The sequence below is a fragment of the Elephas maximus genome, chromosome 1, assembly GCF_024166365.1.
Source record: "Elephas maximus indicus isolate mEleMax1 chromosome 1, mEleMax1 primary haplotype, whole genome shotgun sequence".
Taxonomy (NCBI): domain Eukaryota; kingdom Metazoa; phylum Chordata; class Mammalia; order Proboscidea; family Elephantidae; genus Elephas; species Elephas maximus.
In genome coordinates, this window is record NC_064819.1 from 106,351,932 (window position 1) to 106,371,096 (window position 19,165).

General features: G+C 49.9%; 2 protein-coding genes across 4 annotated transcripts in view; one reads left to right on the forward strand and one right to left on the reverse strand.

Annotated features, from left to right (window-relative positions):
• Positions 1-18: 18 nt before the first annotated feature.
• Positions 19-12,500, forward strand: BYSL (bystin like). Its single transcript, XM_049891805.1, has 7 exons — positions 19-651; positions 3,941-4,103; positions 8,309-8,447; positions 8,793-8,926; positions 9,531-9,691; positions 9,878-9,980; positions 10,525-12,500. Exons 1-7 carry the CDS (start codon positions 384-386, stop codon positions 10,868-10,870), a joined length of 1,314 nt encoding a protein of 437 aa, XP_049747762.1. The 5' UTR covers positions 19-383; the 3' UTR covers positions 10,871-12,500.
• A 315-nt stretch (positions 12,501-12,815) lies between these two features.
• The window catches only part of CCND3 (cyclin D3), a 98,523-nt gene continuing 92,173 nt past the window's right edge, over positions 12,816-19,165 (reverse strand). For 2 of the 3 annotated variants that reach the window (XM_049891869.1, XM_049891861.1), the window contains exons 2-5: positions 18,240-18,455; positions 15,136-15,295; positions 14,466-14,602; positions 12,816-13,999 (exon numbers count right to left, since the gene is read on the reverse strand). In XM_049891869.1, coding sequence (XP_049747826.1) covers positions 13,835-13,999; positions 14,466-14,602; positions 15,136-15,295; positions 18,240-18,410 — 633 coding nt within the window. In that variant the 5' untranslated portion in view covers positions 18,411-18,455 and the 3' untranslated portion in view covers positions 12,816-13,834. The remainder of the gene's footprint in view (positions 14,000-14,465; positions 14,603-15,135; positions 15,296-18,239; positions 18,456-19,165) is intronic. The other variant, XM_049891876.1, reaches the window with a different exon arrangement.

Below are 19,165 nucleotides of genomic sequence, written 5' to 3' on the forward strand. Positions count from 1 at the left end.
GAGGAAAGAGACCTGCCTGGGCAACCCCTGGGTGACGCCTCCAGCAACGTCATCCGCTCAGTTCCCGCCCCTAGGTTTGCAGCTTCGGAAACTGAGATTTGGCTGGGCATCCAGGGCCTGGGTCCATGAAGCTACGAAAGCATGGCTCGGACTGCCACCCCATAGAGGAACCAGCAATGAAGGTATTCGAGTATCTAGCTCCAAGGCTCACGAGCTCTCTTAGGAGGGGGGGAGAAGCTGATGGCACTTCTGGCCTCCGAACGCTGGGGGTCGCGCTGTTCTTTGCGCTGCCTCTTGGGAACTGAGAGTTCACTGCGCAAGCGCGCTGGGCTTCTCTCCTCGGTACCCACGTGTAAATCTTCCCGGTAACTTTTTTGAGGAAAATGCCAAAATTTAAGGCGGCACGCGGGGCTGGGGATCGGGAAAAACACGCGCCCCTGGCGGAGCAGATCCTGACTGCGGACGCAGTGCGGGCGGGGGCCCGGGAAAAACGGAGGGGCCGCAGGACCAGAGAAGAAGAGGAAGAATATGTGGGCCCCCGGCTGACCCGACGGATTTTGCAACAAGCGCGGCAGCAGCAGGAGGAGCTGGAGACTGAACATGGGACTGGAGACAGGCCCAAGGCGCCGAGGGAGCGCACCACGCGGCTGGGTGAGCGGTGGCGGGCGGGTGGGCGAGCGGGGGTGGGGGGCAGAGTGTGCGACGAACACAGCTTTGTTGAGGATGGACGACTTAGAGGTGACTTGCAAAGGAATAACTGGGAATTAAAGAAGGGAGTCCATATTACACTCTTACAAAGGTATTGGAGTAGGAGCCGAGTCGTGGAGCGAATTTAGAGTAGTCAGAGCCCCACCACGCCCACTCCTAGTTTTAAGCTCTTACTCCCCGGCATCCCCAAAGTTAGACCAGGTTCTCCTAAGCAATGATCTTTTTGTTCCATAAATATGTATGGGGTGCTTACTACGTGCCTGGCACTGTGCTAGGAGTTTGGATTCAGAAATGAACAAGGTAGACACTGTCTCACTTCAGGACCCAACAGTCTAGAAAAGAGACAATTAAATAGACAACTAGAATAATACATTCCATAATAAAGAAACTACAGTTTCTCCAGTAAGGAATAGCATAGTCTTGGGTGTCAGGAAGGGCTTTCCAAATTAACCTATTAGCTGAGACTGGTAAAATGACTGAGGGTTAGCTATGCCTAAGACATCACACTTCTGTTTTACTGCTACTTCACCTCTCAGTCTTTTTTGCTGGCTCCTCTGTTATTCCCAACCTCTAATTATTGAAGGGCTCAGTCCTTGGACTTCTGTTAAACCCACATACTTCTCTGGTGATGTCATCAAGCTTCATGGTTTGAACACCATCTGTTTGCTGACTACTCCCAATCTTACATTCCAGCCCAGATCTCTTCAGTGGAACCCAGATTCAATATTATATCCTACTTGGCATCTCCAACTGGAGGCCTGATAAACCTGTTGCTGTGGAGTAGATTCCGACTCACAGCGACCCTGTAAGACAGAGCAGAACTGCCCCATAGCGTTTCCAAGGAGCAGCTGATGGATTCGAACTCCGACTTTTTGGTTATCAGCCTAGTTCTTGACCACTGTGCTACCAGGGCTACAGGAGATCTAATAAACATCTCAAATTTAACATGTTAAAACTGAAATCCTGACCTTCCTCCCCAAACCTGCGCCTCCCACTGTTTTCCTCATCTCAGTTTGTAGCACGATAACTTCCCATTGTTCAAGACAGAAACCTTGGACCCTTCTCTGTCTCCACACCCAGTCTGTCGAGAAATCATGTTTGACTCTACCTTCAAAATGTATTTAGATCAGACCACTTCTTACCACCTTGGAACACCACCGTACCACTCTGTTCCAAGCCGCCAAGATCTCGCAATTGAATTATTGTAGGAGCCTCCTCATTAGTATTTCTTACCCCTCCCCCACAGTCCGTTCTCAACTCAACAGCTAGAGGATTGCAATAGCCTTCAAAGCCCTATCTGTTCAGCCCCCTCACCCCCATTACCGTTCTGGCTTCTTATACTATTTTCCCCTTTGCCTTGTCCACTTCATCATACCTATATAGGCTTCATTGTTGCTTAAACATGGCAGTTCAGGGCCTTTGCCCTGGTTATTCTCTCTGCCTGGGCTGTTCTGTCCCCATACGCCTGTAGGCTCACCTCCTCAGTTACTCACCTTTTCAGAGAGGCCTACCCTGACCACTCTAATTAAAATTGCAACACCCCATCCCTTCTCTCCTCTGCTCCACTGTACTCCAACTTGTATACTATACTCTTAACTTTATTTTCATAGCCCTTGTCATCTTTTAACCCAGTATGTTTTACTTGTTATGTTTGTTCCTTGCCTGTCTCCTCCAATTAGAATGTAAGCTGTACAAGGACAAAAAATTGTGTTACTCTTGTTCAGCGATCTATTCCTAGCACCCTGAACTGTGCCTTACATACAGTAAGCACTCAGGGTTTGCTGAATGAATGGATTAATGAATGATGGCGAGGTAGGTAGGAGCCAAGTCTCCAAAAGACCTAGAGGCCATGCCTGGGATTTAAAACTATCCTAAAGGGAATGGGAAACTACTGAAGAGTATGTTGAGTGCAGGACCAATCAAATGTGTATTTCTAGAAGGTTATTGTGGCTGCAGAGTGGAGAATGAGTTGGAGGGAAGTAAGGTTGAAAGTATGGAGATCATTTAGAAGATTCTTGAATTAACCCAGGCAAGAGATGATGCTGGTCGAGGTTTAGATAGGGCTGTGAGGGATTTGAGAGATATTCTACAAAGTGGAATAGGACCTGGTAATTGTCTGGGTGTTGGGGGTGAGGGTGCAGGATGAGGCGGGACTGCCTCCCAGGCTGTGGTATGGCATTGGGTGAATGGTGGTGCCGTTTGCTGAAATGTGGAAAAGAGTGAGTGGTGCAGACTCAGGAGGGAAAGAGAATGAGTTCATTGATGACATGTGATGTTTGAAGTGCCCATGCGTCATCTAAGAACGGCTATATAGAAGGCAGTTGGAGTTAAGGCCTGGAGCCAAGAAGGGAGATCAACCTAAATTACAGATTCGGGAGTTGTTGGCATGTGGACACAAAATGTCTCACCATCTTTATTGCACTCTTTCATCATACGCTGCCACAGTTCTTAGTGATCTGCTCACATGGAGCATTTTATCTCCCCCCACCTTGGATACTCTTCCAAAAGTCACCTATTCAAATTGGTTGGTTGGTTGGTTGAAATATGAACTCCACTGCCTGGCCTTTAAGGCCCGCCACAGTCTGACTGCAGCTTGCCCACCTAGCCTCATTTATTGCCGCTGCCTAACAGACACTTGTAACCAGGTCCTTTTGCTAGTGCTGTTACCCTGGTCCAGAATTCCCTCCTTCAGCTCCCAAACTGCCTATCCAGAGCCTAACTGCCCTTGGCGCTCCTCTTCATCCAAATTCCTATGATATATAAAGTGTCTACCACTCATTTTGGCATATAATCAAGCTCTATCATGTGTGTAGAATAGTGGTGAGGAATACAAAATCTAGACCCAGACTACCTGCCTTAGGCAGACTACTTTTCTGTGCTTCAGTGCCTCCATCTGACACTTCTTGGGGGTTAGGAGGATTAACTGGTAACACATGTACAGTGTTTAGAGCAGTTTAGAACAGTCTTGCTACATAACTGAGTATGTCTTGTTAACCATTATTTATTGGTATCACTGTTTCATTGTTTCATATGTGCCCATTTTGTTTCTTAAGCAAGATTGCACCTGCTGGGGACAGGAAGGGAATATGTGCATCATCCGTTTCACTGCACACATGCGTATCTGTTACAAGCACACGTGAGGCCTGTACTAGATACTTGTTCAAGTTAAATGGACTCTGAACCACTCACCCACTCCTTGCCATGCTCATCTGTCCCTTCTCCCCTCTTCTAGGTCCAGGAGTGCCACAGGATGGATCAGATGACGAGGACGAGGAGTGGCCCACCCTGGAGAAGGCTGCCACAATGACAGGGGTGGGCCACCATGCAGAAGTGGTCGTGGATGAGGAGGATGAGCGTGCTATTGAGCTATTCATGAATAAGAACCCTCCTGTCAGGTAGGACTGGCATGGCCTGGGATTTGGGATAGCGAGTCCTGGTGGAAAGTTCCCAGAGGGAAGCAAATACTCTGACAGACTTTTGCTTCCCTACCTTTGGACGGGGACCACCTTGGCAAAACTGGGCCATTCTCAAAGGACCATTCTGAGTGGAAATGGCTGGCCTTGGTGTATATCCTCCCACTGTCTACCTGTTCTAGAACTGTCCCAATTCCCCGGGGAAACAGCTACACGGTCTTTTTATGTCTGGGGTGATCCATGCCATTGCATTTGATCTTGGTGTGTTCTTTTCTTAGTGGTAAGCTCAGTTTCCTTGGATAAAACTCTTGAGCTTCATTTAATCCAGAGATTTTCAACCTTGGTGGCACTGTTGGTATTTTGTGCTAAATACTTCTTGGTTGTGGAGGCTGTCCTTTGCGACGCAGGATGTTCAGCGGCATCCTTGACCTCTACCCACTAGGTAACCAGTAACAACTTCGCCCTAGTTGTGATAACTAAAAATGTCTCCAGACATTGCCAAATGTCCCCTGAGCAGTGGCATCACTAGGGGAGTGCAGATCGTACTGGGTGACACTGTCAGAGGGGATGACAACAAAATGACTGTCTATAAAATTTTTGTGTAGTGTTTGAGCAGAAATTTACTGTGTTTTATAAAAGTATCTTTGCAGTTATAACAAATGAAAATTTTTCCTAAGTCCCGCTTACATGTATCAATATACCTACAAGGCTAAAACTGTGCTAATTTACTTTTTGAACCTTCAAATGTGTTCTGGTCAGAGCTGTCATTATTACCCAGTTACAAGGATGCTTCAAATCACGTGGTTAAGTTGTCAAGGATTTTATTTTACTTGGATCCATAGTCAACACCCATGGAAGCAGCAGTTAAGAAATCAAAAGATGCGTTGCATTGGGCAAATCTGCTGCAAAAGACCTCTTTAAAGTGTTGAAAAGCAAAGATGTCACCTTGAAGACTTAAGGTGCGCCTGACCCAAGAAATGGTATTTTCAGCCATCTCCTATGCACATGAAAGCTGGACGATGAATTAAGGAGACTGAAGAAGAATTGATGCCTTTAATTGTGTTGGAGAAGAATATTGGAGAACAAATCTGTCTTGGAAGAAGTACAACCAGAATGCTCCTTAGAAGCAAGTATGGTGAGACTACATCTCACATACTTTAGACATGTCAGGAGGGATCAGTCCTTGGGGAAGGCCACCGAGCTTGGCAGAGGGTCAGCAAAGAAGAGGAAGACTCTCAACAAGACGGATTGACACAGCGGCTGCAACAATGGGCTTAAGCATACAAAGATTGTGAGGATGGCACAGGACTGGGCAGTGTTTCATTCTGTTATACATAGCATTGCTATGAGTCGGAATCGACGTGATGGCACCTAACAACAACAACACTACAAGCACACGCTTTTGTTTTCATTTCAGGTGCTGTTTTATAGTTGCTGATTTTGCCAGATTTTCTAGTATTTTATCTACAGTATTGCGGTAATTAGCATGGGGAACGACACCAACCCTAGAGATACCACTGCCTCCGAGAGGGGTAAAGTCTCCCCTGGTTGAGAACCACTGATTTATTCCCATCTATAATAAATGCAGGAGCTCTGTGGCACAGTAGTTAAGCACTTGGCTGCTAACTGAAAGATTGGTGGTTCGAACTCACCAGCTGCTCTGCAGGAGAAAGATGTGGCACTCTGCTTCTATAAAGATTTACAGCCTTGGAAAGCATATGGGCAGTTCTCCTCTTTCTTATAGGGTCGCTATGAGCCAGGATCAACTCAACAGCAATAGGTTTGTTTTTTTATAATAAATGCAAGGAGCCCTTATGGTATGGTGGTTAAGCACTTGGCTGCTAACCAAAAGGTTGACAATTCCAATGCACCCAGTAATTCCGTGGGAGAAAGACTTGGCAATCTACTTTTGTAAAGATTACAGGCCAAGAAAATCTTATGGGGCAGTTCTACTTTGTCACATGGAGTCACTATGAGTTGGAATTGACTCAGCGGCACCCAGCACGAACAACATAATAAATGCTGGCTTCAAAACATGCAGGTATTTAGGTTGCCTGTGGTCTGGCCCCTGAGCCATGAGCCCACCTAAGCCCATGGATCTTAGTCCTAGGAGAGGGAGTCTAGGATATGGCCCCTCACTAGTTCATTCTGACTGTAGTATTAACTTAGGAATACATCCTTGGTTCTTTAGGCTATTTTGGGTTAATGTATCTCATTGCTAATCAGTGCAAAAAGACAGGGAGGCTCAAAGATACCTGCTGTGGCAGCTTATTGGAGAGCGCAGAATGATGCGAGCAGCTGAAATCGATGTCACCAAGCCAAGCCTGTGTACTTGGGCTGTGTGTTTGTCCCACCATGGAGCCTCTGAGGTTCTTACTCAGCGTCTCTTAATTCCTGTTTCAGAGACAGTTCTGACAAGCTTAGCAGAAGGCCTTTCCACCTTGCAGTAAATACAAGTAGAAAGCTACTAGAAACAGGGACTCTGACAGCCTTGAGGAACTACAGCTGACATCTTCAGAAAGCACACCCAGATCCCTGTGGGCTCAGCAGAGGCCATTTAGTTTGGAGGCACATTATAGTGTAGTGTAAAGTATCTGAACTTTAGAACCTAAAAGACCAAGGTTTGAATTTTCCCCCCACTTGACCTCGGGTGCGTTATGACCTTCTTGAGTCTCAGTTCCCATGTCTGTATAAAAAAAACAAGAACCCATGCCTTTTGGTGTCGAGTTGATTCCAACTCATAGCAACCCTATACGACAGAGTAGAACTGCCCCACAGGGCTTCCGAGGGGCGGCTGGTAAATTCGAATGCCGACCTTTTGATTAGCAGACAAGCTCTTAATCACTGCACCACCAGAGCTCCTTATCTGTGCAAGGGGCATAAAAATACCTCTGATAGGTGTTGCACAGACTATGAGATAATATCTGGAAAGTCCAAACAAAGTGCCTAACACTAAGTAGGTCCTCAGAAAACAGGTGCAGTTTTAAATACGCTTCAGCAGCTTCTGAAGACACCATTTTACCAGAGCCCAATGTAATAATTATTCTGAATGATTAAGATTGTGTTTTATGTACTCTGTTTGAGAAGGCTGAGAATAATACAATCAATTTTAGTAATATTTCCAAAACGAAATAGGGAAAAGTTTGTGGCATAGTCTCTCCCTGGTGATCCTAGCTACTTGAGAAATCTTGGTGTAAAAGTAAGGTGTGTCTGGCACCCTAGAGGGGTAGCAATTTGAAATTGGACAGACCTCAACAGATTGGCAGTGGATGATGGATATATTTGAAATAGGCAACTTATTACAGAGTTGCTGTGTACTAATAGTTAAAGTAGCATATACGTATTAACGCATTTACTGTATTTTGTGCAAATAACGCAGGCCTCCTGCATTTGTTTGCCAGCTGTGCCCCCCCCCCACCAAGGGTATTTTCATAAGCACACTATGGTAATTTTCTTTACAGCAACATGTGAAAGAGGATTGGCATGGTAGTGCAGTGCCTTGGGTGCTTCATGGGGAGAGGTTGCCACATCGGGGGAGGATACAGTTGCAGAAGGCACCTGTAATTTAAGTAAACATACGGTAACCCTTATATTAACCCTGTGAGGCAGGTACCATCTTTACCAGTTGCTGTCAGGTTGATTCCGAGAATCATGGTGACCCCATGTGTGTCAGAGTGGAACTGCAAACCACAGCGAATTTTCACTGGCTGATTTTTGGGAAGCAGGTTGCCAGGCCTTTCTCCGAGATGCCTCTGGATGGACTCCACCCACCACCCTTTTGGTTAGCAGCTGAGCATGTTAACCATTTGTGCCACCTGGGGACTCTAGTACTGTAATTATCTCTGCTTTATAGATGACGAAACTGAGGTATTGAGAGGTATCGTAAAATGCCCAGGGTTATATAGGGAAGAGTCAGGATTTGAATCCAGGCACTATGACTTCAGAGTCTGTATTCTCAATCCCTACCCTGCTGCTGCCTTTGTCCTGAGTTAAATGACTTTTAGGTCCTTTGTGCTCAGTAGTGATTCTATGGTCGGTGGATAGGCCTAGAGATGAGCAGAGGCCGCACCCAGTAGGATCTCAGGTTTGTCAGAGCTGGCAAGGGACTATGGGGAGTCTAGAGCTTCCTGGACTGACTACAGCATCCTCTTCCTCTTCCCTTCCCTCTGCACTTCCCCAATTCCTAGGCGCACCCTGGCTGACATTATCATGGAGAAGCTGACTGAGAAGCAAACAGAGGTTGAGACAGTCATGTCAGAGGTATCAGGCTTCCCTATGCCCCAGCTGGACCCAAGGGTCCTAGAGGTCTACAGAGGAGTCCGGGAGGTAAGAGCTGAAAGTGGAACATGACAGGGTACCCTTTGCAGGGGCTGTGGGTGCCCATGTCTCTCGTGCCAAATACAGCACGGTAGCAGAGAACAGACTTGAGAGCTAGAGTGCGTGGGCGCAGAGTCCTGCTGCCACTCAGTGACTTGGAAACCTCGGATAAGTTCCATAACCCTGGGCTCAGTTTCCTCATCTGTAAAACAAGGATAATAATAGCAACTCCTCAGAAGGTTGTTGTGAGGAGTAAATGAGTTCATGTATGAAAAGCACTTAGACAAGCATCTGGTACATGGCAAGCACTATATACGTTAACGATTATTATTATCTTACCTCCCCTGCTCCCAGGTCTTATCGAAATACCGCAGTGGGAAACTGCCCAAGGCCTTTAAGATCATCCCTGCCCTCTCCAACTGGGAGCAGATCCTCTACATCACAGAGCCTGAGGCCTGGACTGCAGCTGCCATGTACCAAGCCACCAGGTAGAGTAGACGGGGTGAGGGTGGTGTTGGGTCTACAGGAGAGGGCTGGAGGTGGGAAGTAAAGGTTTTCCCTTTCCTGTTACATTTTAGCTTTGCCTTGGAGCTCTCTTTTGTGCTTCTTTGTATCATTTTCCCAGCTTTTCCTGTTTCCATGTTTGGACCAGGACTCTGTTGAGAATCCCCTGTAATGAGATTCAAGGGGAGAGGCTTATAACTGCTTGGGTATGCCCCTGGAATGTCAGAGTGGCCTCAGGAGTTTCTGGCTTCCTGGGCATGCTCAGGTCCCTCCTGGCCAGCAGGGCAGAGAGGACCTACAGTAGGAAGAAGAAGGCAAGTAGCTGGATAGCCATCACTTTGAGGGAGTTCTGGCTCTCCCATAGGTGGACAGTTCACCCAGTTTAGGTACATCTTGTCGTCCTTCCAGTTCCCTCCCTCTAATCTGACCTGGGGTTGCATGCATACAGCTAGCGCATACCCCCACACACCTGTCGCTGAAAGAATGGTTTTGTGTGTTACAAGCACCGTCCCCGGTGATGCTGAAAGTGCAGGCTCCAGATAGTCATGTAACAGAAACTCTCCACCCCACCTCCCCCCCAAAAACTAGGATTTTCACCTCTAACCTGAAGGAACGCATGGCCCAGCGCTTTTTCAACCTTGTCCTGCTCCCCCGAGTACGAGATGACATTGCCGAATACAAACGACTAAATTTCCATCTCTACATGGCACTCAAGAAGGCCCTGTTCAAGCCTGGAGCCTGGTTCAAAGGTGGGAGCCAAGGAGGCAGGGAAAGAGGGGAGGGCCTTTAGTCCCTACAGCTAAAAGCAGTAGGCCTGATACGGAAATGGTTGTCTCGGGCCAAGCTCCAGTGGCTGTCCCTGGAGTGGGTGGGGGGTTCTTTGTACTGTACCTCCTCCCAGGGGACACAGGAACTGCCCTTCTGACCCTGTCCAGGAATCCTGATCCCACTGTGTGAGTCCGGTACCTGTACCCTCCGGGAAGCCATCATCATAGGTAGCATCATCACCAAGTGCTCCATCCCTGTGTTGCACTCCAGGTATTGTTGGGGTGAGCGGGGGAGGGCTGGTCAGTGGGCATCCAGACAGAAGAATCACCAGGACTTGGAGCTGGGGGACAGGCTGAGGACTAGCACTGGGGTTTGTGCTTGTTTACCCCAATGGGTGGGGATATCATTCCCCTACTAGAACAGAAGTTCCATGAAAACCGGATCCCAGTGCCTGGCACGTAATAGGTTCTCAGTGAATAGTTGAATGAGTGAATGAATAGGGAACACAGGCAGAAAAGTAGGTTGGGGTGGAAATGTTGAGATGTTTGGACATATTCTAGTTGCATACTGAGATAAGAGATCTGAGCCAGAGGTAGGGCTTTGAGATGGATCCGTGTAGAAATGGTAATAGATGTCTGGAGAATATGAGATTAGGTAGGTGAGCAGAAGGCCTAAGACAGCCTTCTAAGAATATCTACAGAGTAGGGGCTAGCAGAGGAGAAGAGGGAGAAAGCACACAGAGAGAAGCAGAATCCCTCTTCCAACATTTCCCCCATCGCTGAGCCCATCCCACCTCCCTTCCTCCCTCCCCCAGTGCGGCCATGCTGAAAATTGCTGAAATGGAATACAGTGGCGCCAACAGCATCTTCCTGCGACTACTGCTGGACAAGAAGTACGCACTGCCCTACCGGGTGCTAGATGCCCTGGTCTTCCACTTCCTGGGCTTCCGGACTGAGAAGCGGGAACTGCCCGTGCTCTGGCACCAGTGCCTCCTGACCTTGGTCCAGCGCTACAAGGCGGACCTGGCCACAGATCAGAAAGAAGCCCTCCTAGAACTGCTCCGGCTGCAGCCCCATCCACAGGTGTCCCCTGAGATCAGGCGTGAACTTCAGAGCACAGTCCCCCGAGATGTGGAAGATGTGCCCACCACCATGGACTGAGGAAACATACCTGTGCTGGCCCCAAGGGTCCTGGAAGAACACCAGGACCCCATTGGTGGCTGAAGGTGATGGTGAACCTTTATGCCTGCAGACTCAGATCAGGACGGGGAGAGGTTACACAGGCACCTGTGACTCCCTCGTACTGGACAGGGAGGACTGAGGGTCAGGCTGGCCCCCCTTCCATTCTAGCCCCTGGTCCCTGCTCAGTTCCGAAATCTGATTTGAGGCTCAACACCCTGCTCCTCCACTCCCCAGCAGGGGCCTCTCGTGTCTAGTGACTGGGATGTGGAAAGAAAGAAAGCCAGGTATTTATTGATACTCTGTCGTTTGGTGTACTTAATGGATTTTTTTTTTTTTTTTTTTGCTTTTCCTCTTTAGCAGGTACTCTGTCCCTCTTAGGAATGGATTCTTATCCAGTTTACATTAAAAAAAAAACTGTTGCCGTGGAGTCGATTCCAACTCATAGTGACCCTTATAGGACAGAGTAGAGCTGCCCCATAGTTTCCCGAGGAGTGCCTGGTGGATTTGAACTGCTGACCTTTTGGTTAGCAGCCGTAGCACTTAACCACTATGCCACCAGGGTTTCCCCAGTTTGCATAGGACCCCCTTTATCCTGTAAGTTTGTTTTCTCAGGCCACATCCACCGTTAGCCCCAGAAGACACATTTCTCTGTCTTCCCCTGACATAAGTTACATTGGTAGAGTGCCAGTAACCAGAAGGTGGTTCAGAAGATGGTCGTGTCACAGCTGTGGCTGAAGGGGCTAGATGCGAAATGCCCTCCCCAAGGAAAGTGGAGATACAGGGACAAGAAAGGCCAGAGAGGAAAGTCAGGCCTGGGAGTGATTAGATCTAGGATCAGCACCAGGGGTTCTTGGCTAATGAGAACTGTAGATAGACCAGGATTGGCACACTAGGGCCAAGTGCCTGTTTTCATATGGCCCCTGAGCTAAGAATTTTCACAGTGTTAAATGGATGTGGATGGGGGAAGAAAGAGCATATCTTGTGACAGATGACAATTATATGAAATACAGATTTCAGTGTCCATAAATTTTTACTGGAGCACAGCAGCACCCCTTTGTTTACATGTTCTCTATGGCTGCTTTTGTGATATGGTGGCAGAGTTGAGTACAATCCTGCTATAACCTTTACTTGCTTTTGAAAATACAAATTTGTTCCAACCCAGGTGATATATTTGGAAACAATTTGGTCATAATACAAATTTCACGTTAGCTTATGTGCAATTTCATCCTTATGAAACACAAGGTGGGGGAAAAAAAAGAAACACTAGGTGGTTGGAGAAAACTGCAGCCAGATGAACCCAGCTGAGTAAGAGTCCACAAAACACACCTCTCATGGACCAGCCACCTCAGTTCTCCCTGCGCTGTCAGCCACACCCATCCACATCTGCTCTTAACTTTCCTTCCGATTTCCTTTCACTTCAGAGTAACTCACAAGCTGCAGCCCCTCTAACTTCCACATACAAACTTAAGCTCTTTTTCAAGACAAAAGGGCCATATTTATAGTAGTATTGATGTGTTTAACCATTTAACATGTGAAACAATGCTACCGTTCTTTATTAGTTTCTTTTTTTTTTAATGTGTCACTGATTAAGTTTTTGAGTGTTGCATCTCAAGCCCCATTTTTCTTGTGTGATTTTGCATAGAGTGGTGATATTTAGGAACATATATGTCATGTTATTAGCAGAACTGACTATATTTGAGGTAGAGACCATGTGACCTGGAAAGCCTAAAATATTTACTACCTGGCTCTTCACAGAAAAAGCTTGCCCCCCCCCCCCCACCTTAGGACCGTTGATTTCAGCTCACCTATAGGGTCACTATGAGTTGGAATCGACTCGACGGCACTGGGTTTGGTTTTGGTTTTATCTTATGCATCCTATAAATAGGTTTTTACACACAGAACCATCCAATCCAAGAGGCCAAGGTCCATTTTATTCCAGAATCTTTATTGAGATAGCATGATGGTCCTGGGCTACCAGCCTGCACCTTGTGGCCATAAGAAAGACCTGTGTCAAAAGGGCTTGCCTCCCTCTCCAGGCAGGGGGGCTCGTCCACCTCCAGGGCATCCCTGCCTCATCCTCCAGGCAGAGGGCCAAAGGGAGAGGAGGGCATGGCCCCACCCCAGGTTGTAGCAGCTCCTTGGCCACAAAGATTCTCTAGCCAGTAGCAGAGGGGAGGGATACAGCAACCACCAGGGTCACCACCACTTGTGGGGTAGACGGGCCCCACCACACCCTCCTCACAGTTGTACTCAAAGCAGTTAATAAATTAAAACAACCTCTTCCTTCAGCACTGACCCCCCTCAATTACACAGGAGCAGCTGAGTGGAAAAACATAGCAAGGAGGATTTGTTGGTTGTTGCCCTTCTGCCCAAGGCCTGGGCCCTTCTCTAGGAGCAGCTGTGAGCATGGATTATGCCGATGCTTCCATAGTGTGGTGAGAGGAGCTGTCCAGACTGCTTCCCCTCACATGTCTATCAGAACGTCTGAAATTGCATCTTTAGAAGGACCCCAATCCAAATGCAATAACCCTAGAAGAGGCGACACCCTTAGAAGGCACTGGGGCATTTTGGCAGCCAAGAACATGAAAGCCCCAGAGAGAAAGGGACCTCAAAAAGGAATGCTGGTGCTTATATTTTACCTGCTTCAATTTGGTCTCTGACAAGCCGGGACCACCCCTAGCTGGAGTCAGGGAAGGAGCTGTTCAGATACAGGAAGGAGGTGGAGGAGGAGCTTGACCAGCCACCCAAACACCGCTGGCCTGGCCCCTTAGTGCACAATGCAGGGATAGGTAGGACCTGGCCCCTTAGGCTTTGAGAGGGGTGAACAGGAGCCCCCTCAGGCTTCAGATGTGGCACCGTTCATTCTTGGAGAGCAGGGGTGGGGGGGGCTGTGTGTATCCCCTCCCCTGCTCTTGGTGGCCACTTGAGGGGGCCTCTCCGGGGCTACAGGTCGACGGCTGTAACATCTGTGGGTGTGCTGGTCTGGCTGGGCCCCTCGTTGCTGGAGCCCCGGGGGCCTTTGGGCGCTGGGCTGGAGTTGGACCGTGAGTCCCTGAGGCTGTCCCTGAGCGAAGTTTCGATCTGCTCCTGACAGGCCCGCAGGCAGTCCTGGGGACATGGGGGAACAGTGAGGACGATCCACTCCTCACCCCTACCCCCAATCTGGCAGCAGGTGTAGGGGAAGGACACCTCCCAGCACACAGGGAAGTCTGGGGAGGTTAGGCCACAGCCCAGCCCCAGGAATCAGCCTTCAATTCTCAGAAACTGGCAAGAGGATGTGGCAAGAGGGTGTGAGAGCAGCCCTGCATCCGATACCAAACCCCACCCCCACTCCAGCACGCCACTTGGCAAGAAAAGGGTACCTGGGGCCAGTGCCCTTTACCCCACCCAAGACACTTGGTCGTCTTCAGACCAAGGCAGGAGATAAAAAGCCACAGGAGCCCCAAGGGTGGGGGGCCTGAAACCAGGAGTTGGGACAAGGTTGGGGATGGATGACTCCCTCTACTGGAGGCTCAGGTAACAGCCAATGCTGCTTCATCAACAACCAGCTGCTGCCCAGCTTCCCAGCACTCACCACTTCAGTGCCTGTGATCCCTGCCAGCATTTCCGTGAGCTCCTCCGCAGTCATGGAGCAGGCATCCAGGCCTTGCACCGCAGCCGCAACGCTGCCCGTTGCGATCATGGATGGCGGGTACATGGCAAAGGCGTAATCTTGGGAGAGAATCATGAGACAAGGAGGACTACAAGTGTGACAGCAAGCGTGGACTTTCAATTGATGCCAAACAGCCTGCGTACAGCAGGGGCATGCTGGAAAACTCCAACAGTGGGTGATGCAGGACATCAGTAAGGGAGGAAGCAGGAACGGGCTCCTCTTCTAGAGCAAAGTGAGGCAAACACCAAATTCCCAAGGTCCAGGGAATGGATGAAACCTTTCTCAGTGTGAAATCACAACTAGGGTCAAGAAACCTGGGTTCTGAACCCAACTTACTTACCCTGAGACCTTGGGCAAATCACTTCCCCTCTCTAAGCCCTCTGTTTCCTCATCTACATACTGGGGGTCTTTAAGATTCCATACAGCTCTGATTAAGTTCTGCTGCTTTTCTATATTGAGTTTGGGAGGCTCAGAGAGAACGTAATTTTTACAAGTAAATTTTGAGAGGAGCATAAACTGAAATTTCCTGGTTACCTCACCCTGCCAACTCTTGATTTTCCTGATTTGGCAAAAAGGTATGCAGGGCTCTTACCTGTAGCACAGAGGGCCAAAAAGGTCTGAGCATGCTTTCTGACCAAGGCTAGCCGGTCACTGGGCAGAGAGAGCCGGTGCAGGATCAGAACCAAGAAGTCATGGGCAATCACAGCAGCCAGGTCCCACTTGAGCCTTCCCAGGACCAGCAACTCCCAGTCCTATGGGTTGAAGAAGAGGGTAGGGTCAGTGGCTGAAGAAGGAAAGGGGAGGGAGTAAAGGAGGAGTCTCACAGGGAAGGAAGCCTATTATTTTGAAGCTCAGGACCCCAGTTCTGCTTCCAGGCTTAGGGCTGGTGCTACAGAGGGCAGTCCAGGGCAGAAAAGAGCTGGGGGCATTTGCTATTTATCATCTATTGATCATTTACTAGGTGCCAGTACTAAATGCCATATGGATTCTCTTTTAACCCTGGTTTGGTTATCTTGAGATATGAGAATACAATAATCCAGGCCTTCTCCTAATTTTATTCAGGGCTCCAAGTACTTGTCCCAGAGCTGGAAAAAAGCCTACAGTGGAAGATATACCGGCATCAGTATGAACTTGAGGTTCCTCTGGGATAAAGGAGAAAGACTCCATAACCCCAGGGATTCAAGAAAGGGGAGCTCACCACTAGCCTGTTCCCCCAACTATGCATCCTAACCAAGTCCACATCTCTTGAAGAAACCAGAATGAGCATGAGGCCACCCCTGCTGTGACACAAACACTGAGGTTCCTCAAAGGGGAGGTTGCCCAACCTAACCCACATCCCCTTGGTGGGACATCAGAGGTGGGTCCTGGGATATGGCACCCACCCCTTTAACTGGAACTTAGAGAATACCCAGTGCCACTCGAGTCTCAGGAGGCAAGGTGGAGGCCAAGTCAGGATGGGACCAGACGACCCCCAAGGGACCAAACTGTACTCCCCTCCCCACTGTCCAAGCCTACAGACCATGGCTGGGTCTTAGAAGGAGGCTGGGAGCCCCACCCGATCCACTCATCTGGTGTTCCCAGCCCTGACCCCATTTCCGAGTTGCACACACGAGGATTTCTTCATTGTTTTATCTCAGGAAGGAACTCGTGGGTTTGACCCCTTATTAAGGCAGAAATGGCACCCCACCCAACTTCTTCCAGGCCCCCAGCCACAGCTGTCCCCCTCCTGGCCCCAGCCTGGGTGACATCCTCCCAAATAAGCCCTAAGCCCCTCATAGGGCCCCATAGAAAACAGCCTGGCCCAGAGCCAGAGTGGGCCAGGAAAGCTAGAATTCTACTCCTGGTGCTTGTTCCAGTGGCCAAACTCCTAACTCAGGAATGAAACGAAAAGCACCAGGCCTCCAAGGAAACAACTGGAGTGGGGCTTTCCCTGCTGGGGTGCCCTTGGGGTCCTGTGTGAGGAAGGCAGCCACCCTACCCAGTAACAGAGGCAACCCCTGACGATCGTGGCCCTACCTAGGTGAAGAATACCCTGAGAGGGATTAGCTGCTTCTATCACATCCCTGGCCTTCAAGGCAACGTGGTATAGGTAAAAGACCCAGATTCCACACTTACCTGCTTCAGTGGAATGCTGAGGCAGGTCCCTTCCCTCCTTCTGTGGGCCTTTACCTTCTCTGCTGCACAAGGATTTCGACTGACTCGAGTTCTTTGAGGTCCCTTCCAACTCTAACCTCCCAGGAAGCCACTGACATGCTCAACTCCCAGCTCAGGCAGAGGGAGTGAGGGAAGGGTACTTTTGCCTATTCTGAAAAACTCCTCACAGACACACACACACATACACTACCCCACTTTTCACAAAAAGGAAGTCCCCTTCTACCTGCCAGCCTAAACCCCTCCAAACATATCTTGCTCTCTGGCTTGGAAACCAGCTTGACCTTCAGACTTGCCAGAAACTACCAGATTCATCACAAAGAGCTGTGGGGCCTCCCAGATTCCCAACTCCGGCCTCCTACTCCCATCTCTGAGAGCTACTTGGCAGGAAGAGGAATCCTGTTCCTCGATTCACAGCAGTCGGGGGCCCCAGTACCCTGGCTTCCCCGCCAGCCAATCACAGCAGCCTGCATGCTGCCCTCCTCCCCGGGAGATGGGGCCCAGAGACTGCTCTCAGGGTCAGTAAGACTTGGCCAGCCCACCCCGTAGAGCAAGGTGGAGGAAGGTGCCAGCTCACCCTCTACCCTAGGCCTCCCAGGAGATGATCTACACGCCCTAAATAACCTCTTCCAGGGCCTAGCAGCTCTCCCATTTCCTTCTTCAGACCCAGTGAGGAAAGAGAACCCAGTGACTTTTCTGCCTTGCTTCAGGAGAAGCCCGGTCCAAGGAGCCACTTCCCAAACCACAGGGGTGACAGCAGCTCCCCACAGGGTTATGAAAGACCTTGGTCAGAGGAGGCGGGCCAGGGGAGGGGGCATCATTATCACATCGGAAGCAGCTGCAGCTCAGCTCCCTGTCTGTCCCTCAGCTTGAGCCTTTGGCTAAGGGGAGAAGGAAGAGATGTTTCCACCAGACCCAAAGCAGCTGCTCAAGTTCCTCAGGATGAGGACAGGGACTGGATGATTGGGAAAGGAGCTCCTTCCTGGGATATAAGGAAAATGAAAGAAGGTGCGCTGAAGCGCCTCAGCCCTTCCTTAGAGCAATCAGGGCCTGGCTTCAATCAGCTCTGGGAGGCTTTTCTATCGCAAAGTCCACCCTGGGATAAAGAAACCAAGGCAGCCCCCTCCCCCACACGAAGCACATTCCACTCCACCACGCCAGTGGGGGTGTGCAGGCATGCCCTTCTGCTGCCAATAAATAACTTGTGGTGGCTTTATAAACCCAGAGGCAAAGTACTAGTGAGTGGAGACATGCAGTTTGACTTGTTGCTATCTAGGGGAAAGACCAGGAAGGAGTGGCGCCCCCTGGAGGTTAGGAGGAGGGGGTTTCATTCATGCTGGTAGCTCAAGTCTGGGCCAGGACTACCCTGACTATGGCACTGCCCCATTTTTCTTCCACACTCCAGTTCCTTTCAAAATACAGCCTCAGCTTGCCTATGAGGCCTTGCTCCCTCTGTAGGAGGCAGAAAGCCTGTATGGTCTTTGCTTTCCTTTTCCTGGGAAGTGGGGTGGCAGTATGTGTTTGGGGGCAGGCGGAGCTACGCACCAACATCTGGCGGTGAGAGACAGCGTGGTCTGAGTAGATGCACAGTTTTTCGATGGTCAGGGGTTTGCTGTCGCGCAGCTTGGAGGCCAGCAGCATGCAGACCGAACCCAGGAGCTGCAACTGCGACTTGCGAGTGGGGACGCAGGACAGGAATCGATCCACGTAGTTCATGGCCAGGAGGAAGACATCCTCCTCACAGTGCTGCTCCTCACACACCTGGGGGAGGACGCACAGTGACTGTGGGGGCAGAGGCTTAGGAAAGGCAGAACCACTAAGGAACCAAGGGACATGGAATGGGGAGCAAAAACGGGAGGGGGTAAGGGTACATACTGGGACCACAAAGACGAATATAGAGAAGGATAAGCCCTCCCCAAGGAGGCGCCCCCCACTTCCTCTGCGTTGCCTCCTCCCTGCTGGTGGGGGGGTGGGGGCGAGTAGGCCAGAGGAGCGCTTCCTTCAGTCAGGCCCCTTTCGAAGGATTCCAAATTGAGACTCCCATCCCCCATAGCGAGGGGGGGACGGAAGAGGCACTCCTGGTAGCCAGAGAGCTGGGACCTTCCCCTCATTACCACCACCCATTGCACACACCCAAGGGGAAGGGAGGAGACTCCTGTCGCTGCCTCCCGCACTTTTCGTTTCCCTGTCCGCCGGAACAGCGCGAGCGCCACCCCCACTGCCTTCCCCGCCAGAACCCCGCGACAAGACACAAGAACCGGCTCTGGGGCGGAGGCTGCCAAGCCTAGGATTTTTCAGACTCGCTCTCCTGAGAAGACCAGGCGGGGGAGGGAAGCAGGAGGAACAGAAGTGTAGAGAGTGGCCCTTGTCCGGCTTTCCTGGGCCGAACAGGCAGGGTTAGGTGCCAAATGACTGAAAGTAGGGTCGGAAGGAGCTGAACGGGGTTGGGGAAGGGAAGGGGACACCACGGA

Excerpts from the sequence above, each read along its gene's own strand:
- BYSL (XM_049891805.1), top strand. The coding sequence starts at position 384 with ATGCCAAAATTTAAGGCGGCACGCGGGGCTGGGGATCGGGAAAAACAC. Across the intron at positions 8,448-8,792 it reads TCTACAGAGGAGTCCGGGAG|GTCTTATCGAAATACCGCAG; the intron begins GTAAGAGCTGAA and ends CCCTGCTCCCAG. Across the intron at positions 8,927-9,530 it reads GCCATGTACCAAGCCACCAG|GATTTTCACCTCTAACCTGA; the intron begins GTAGAGTAGACG and ends CCCAAAAACTAG.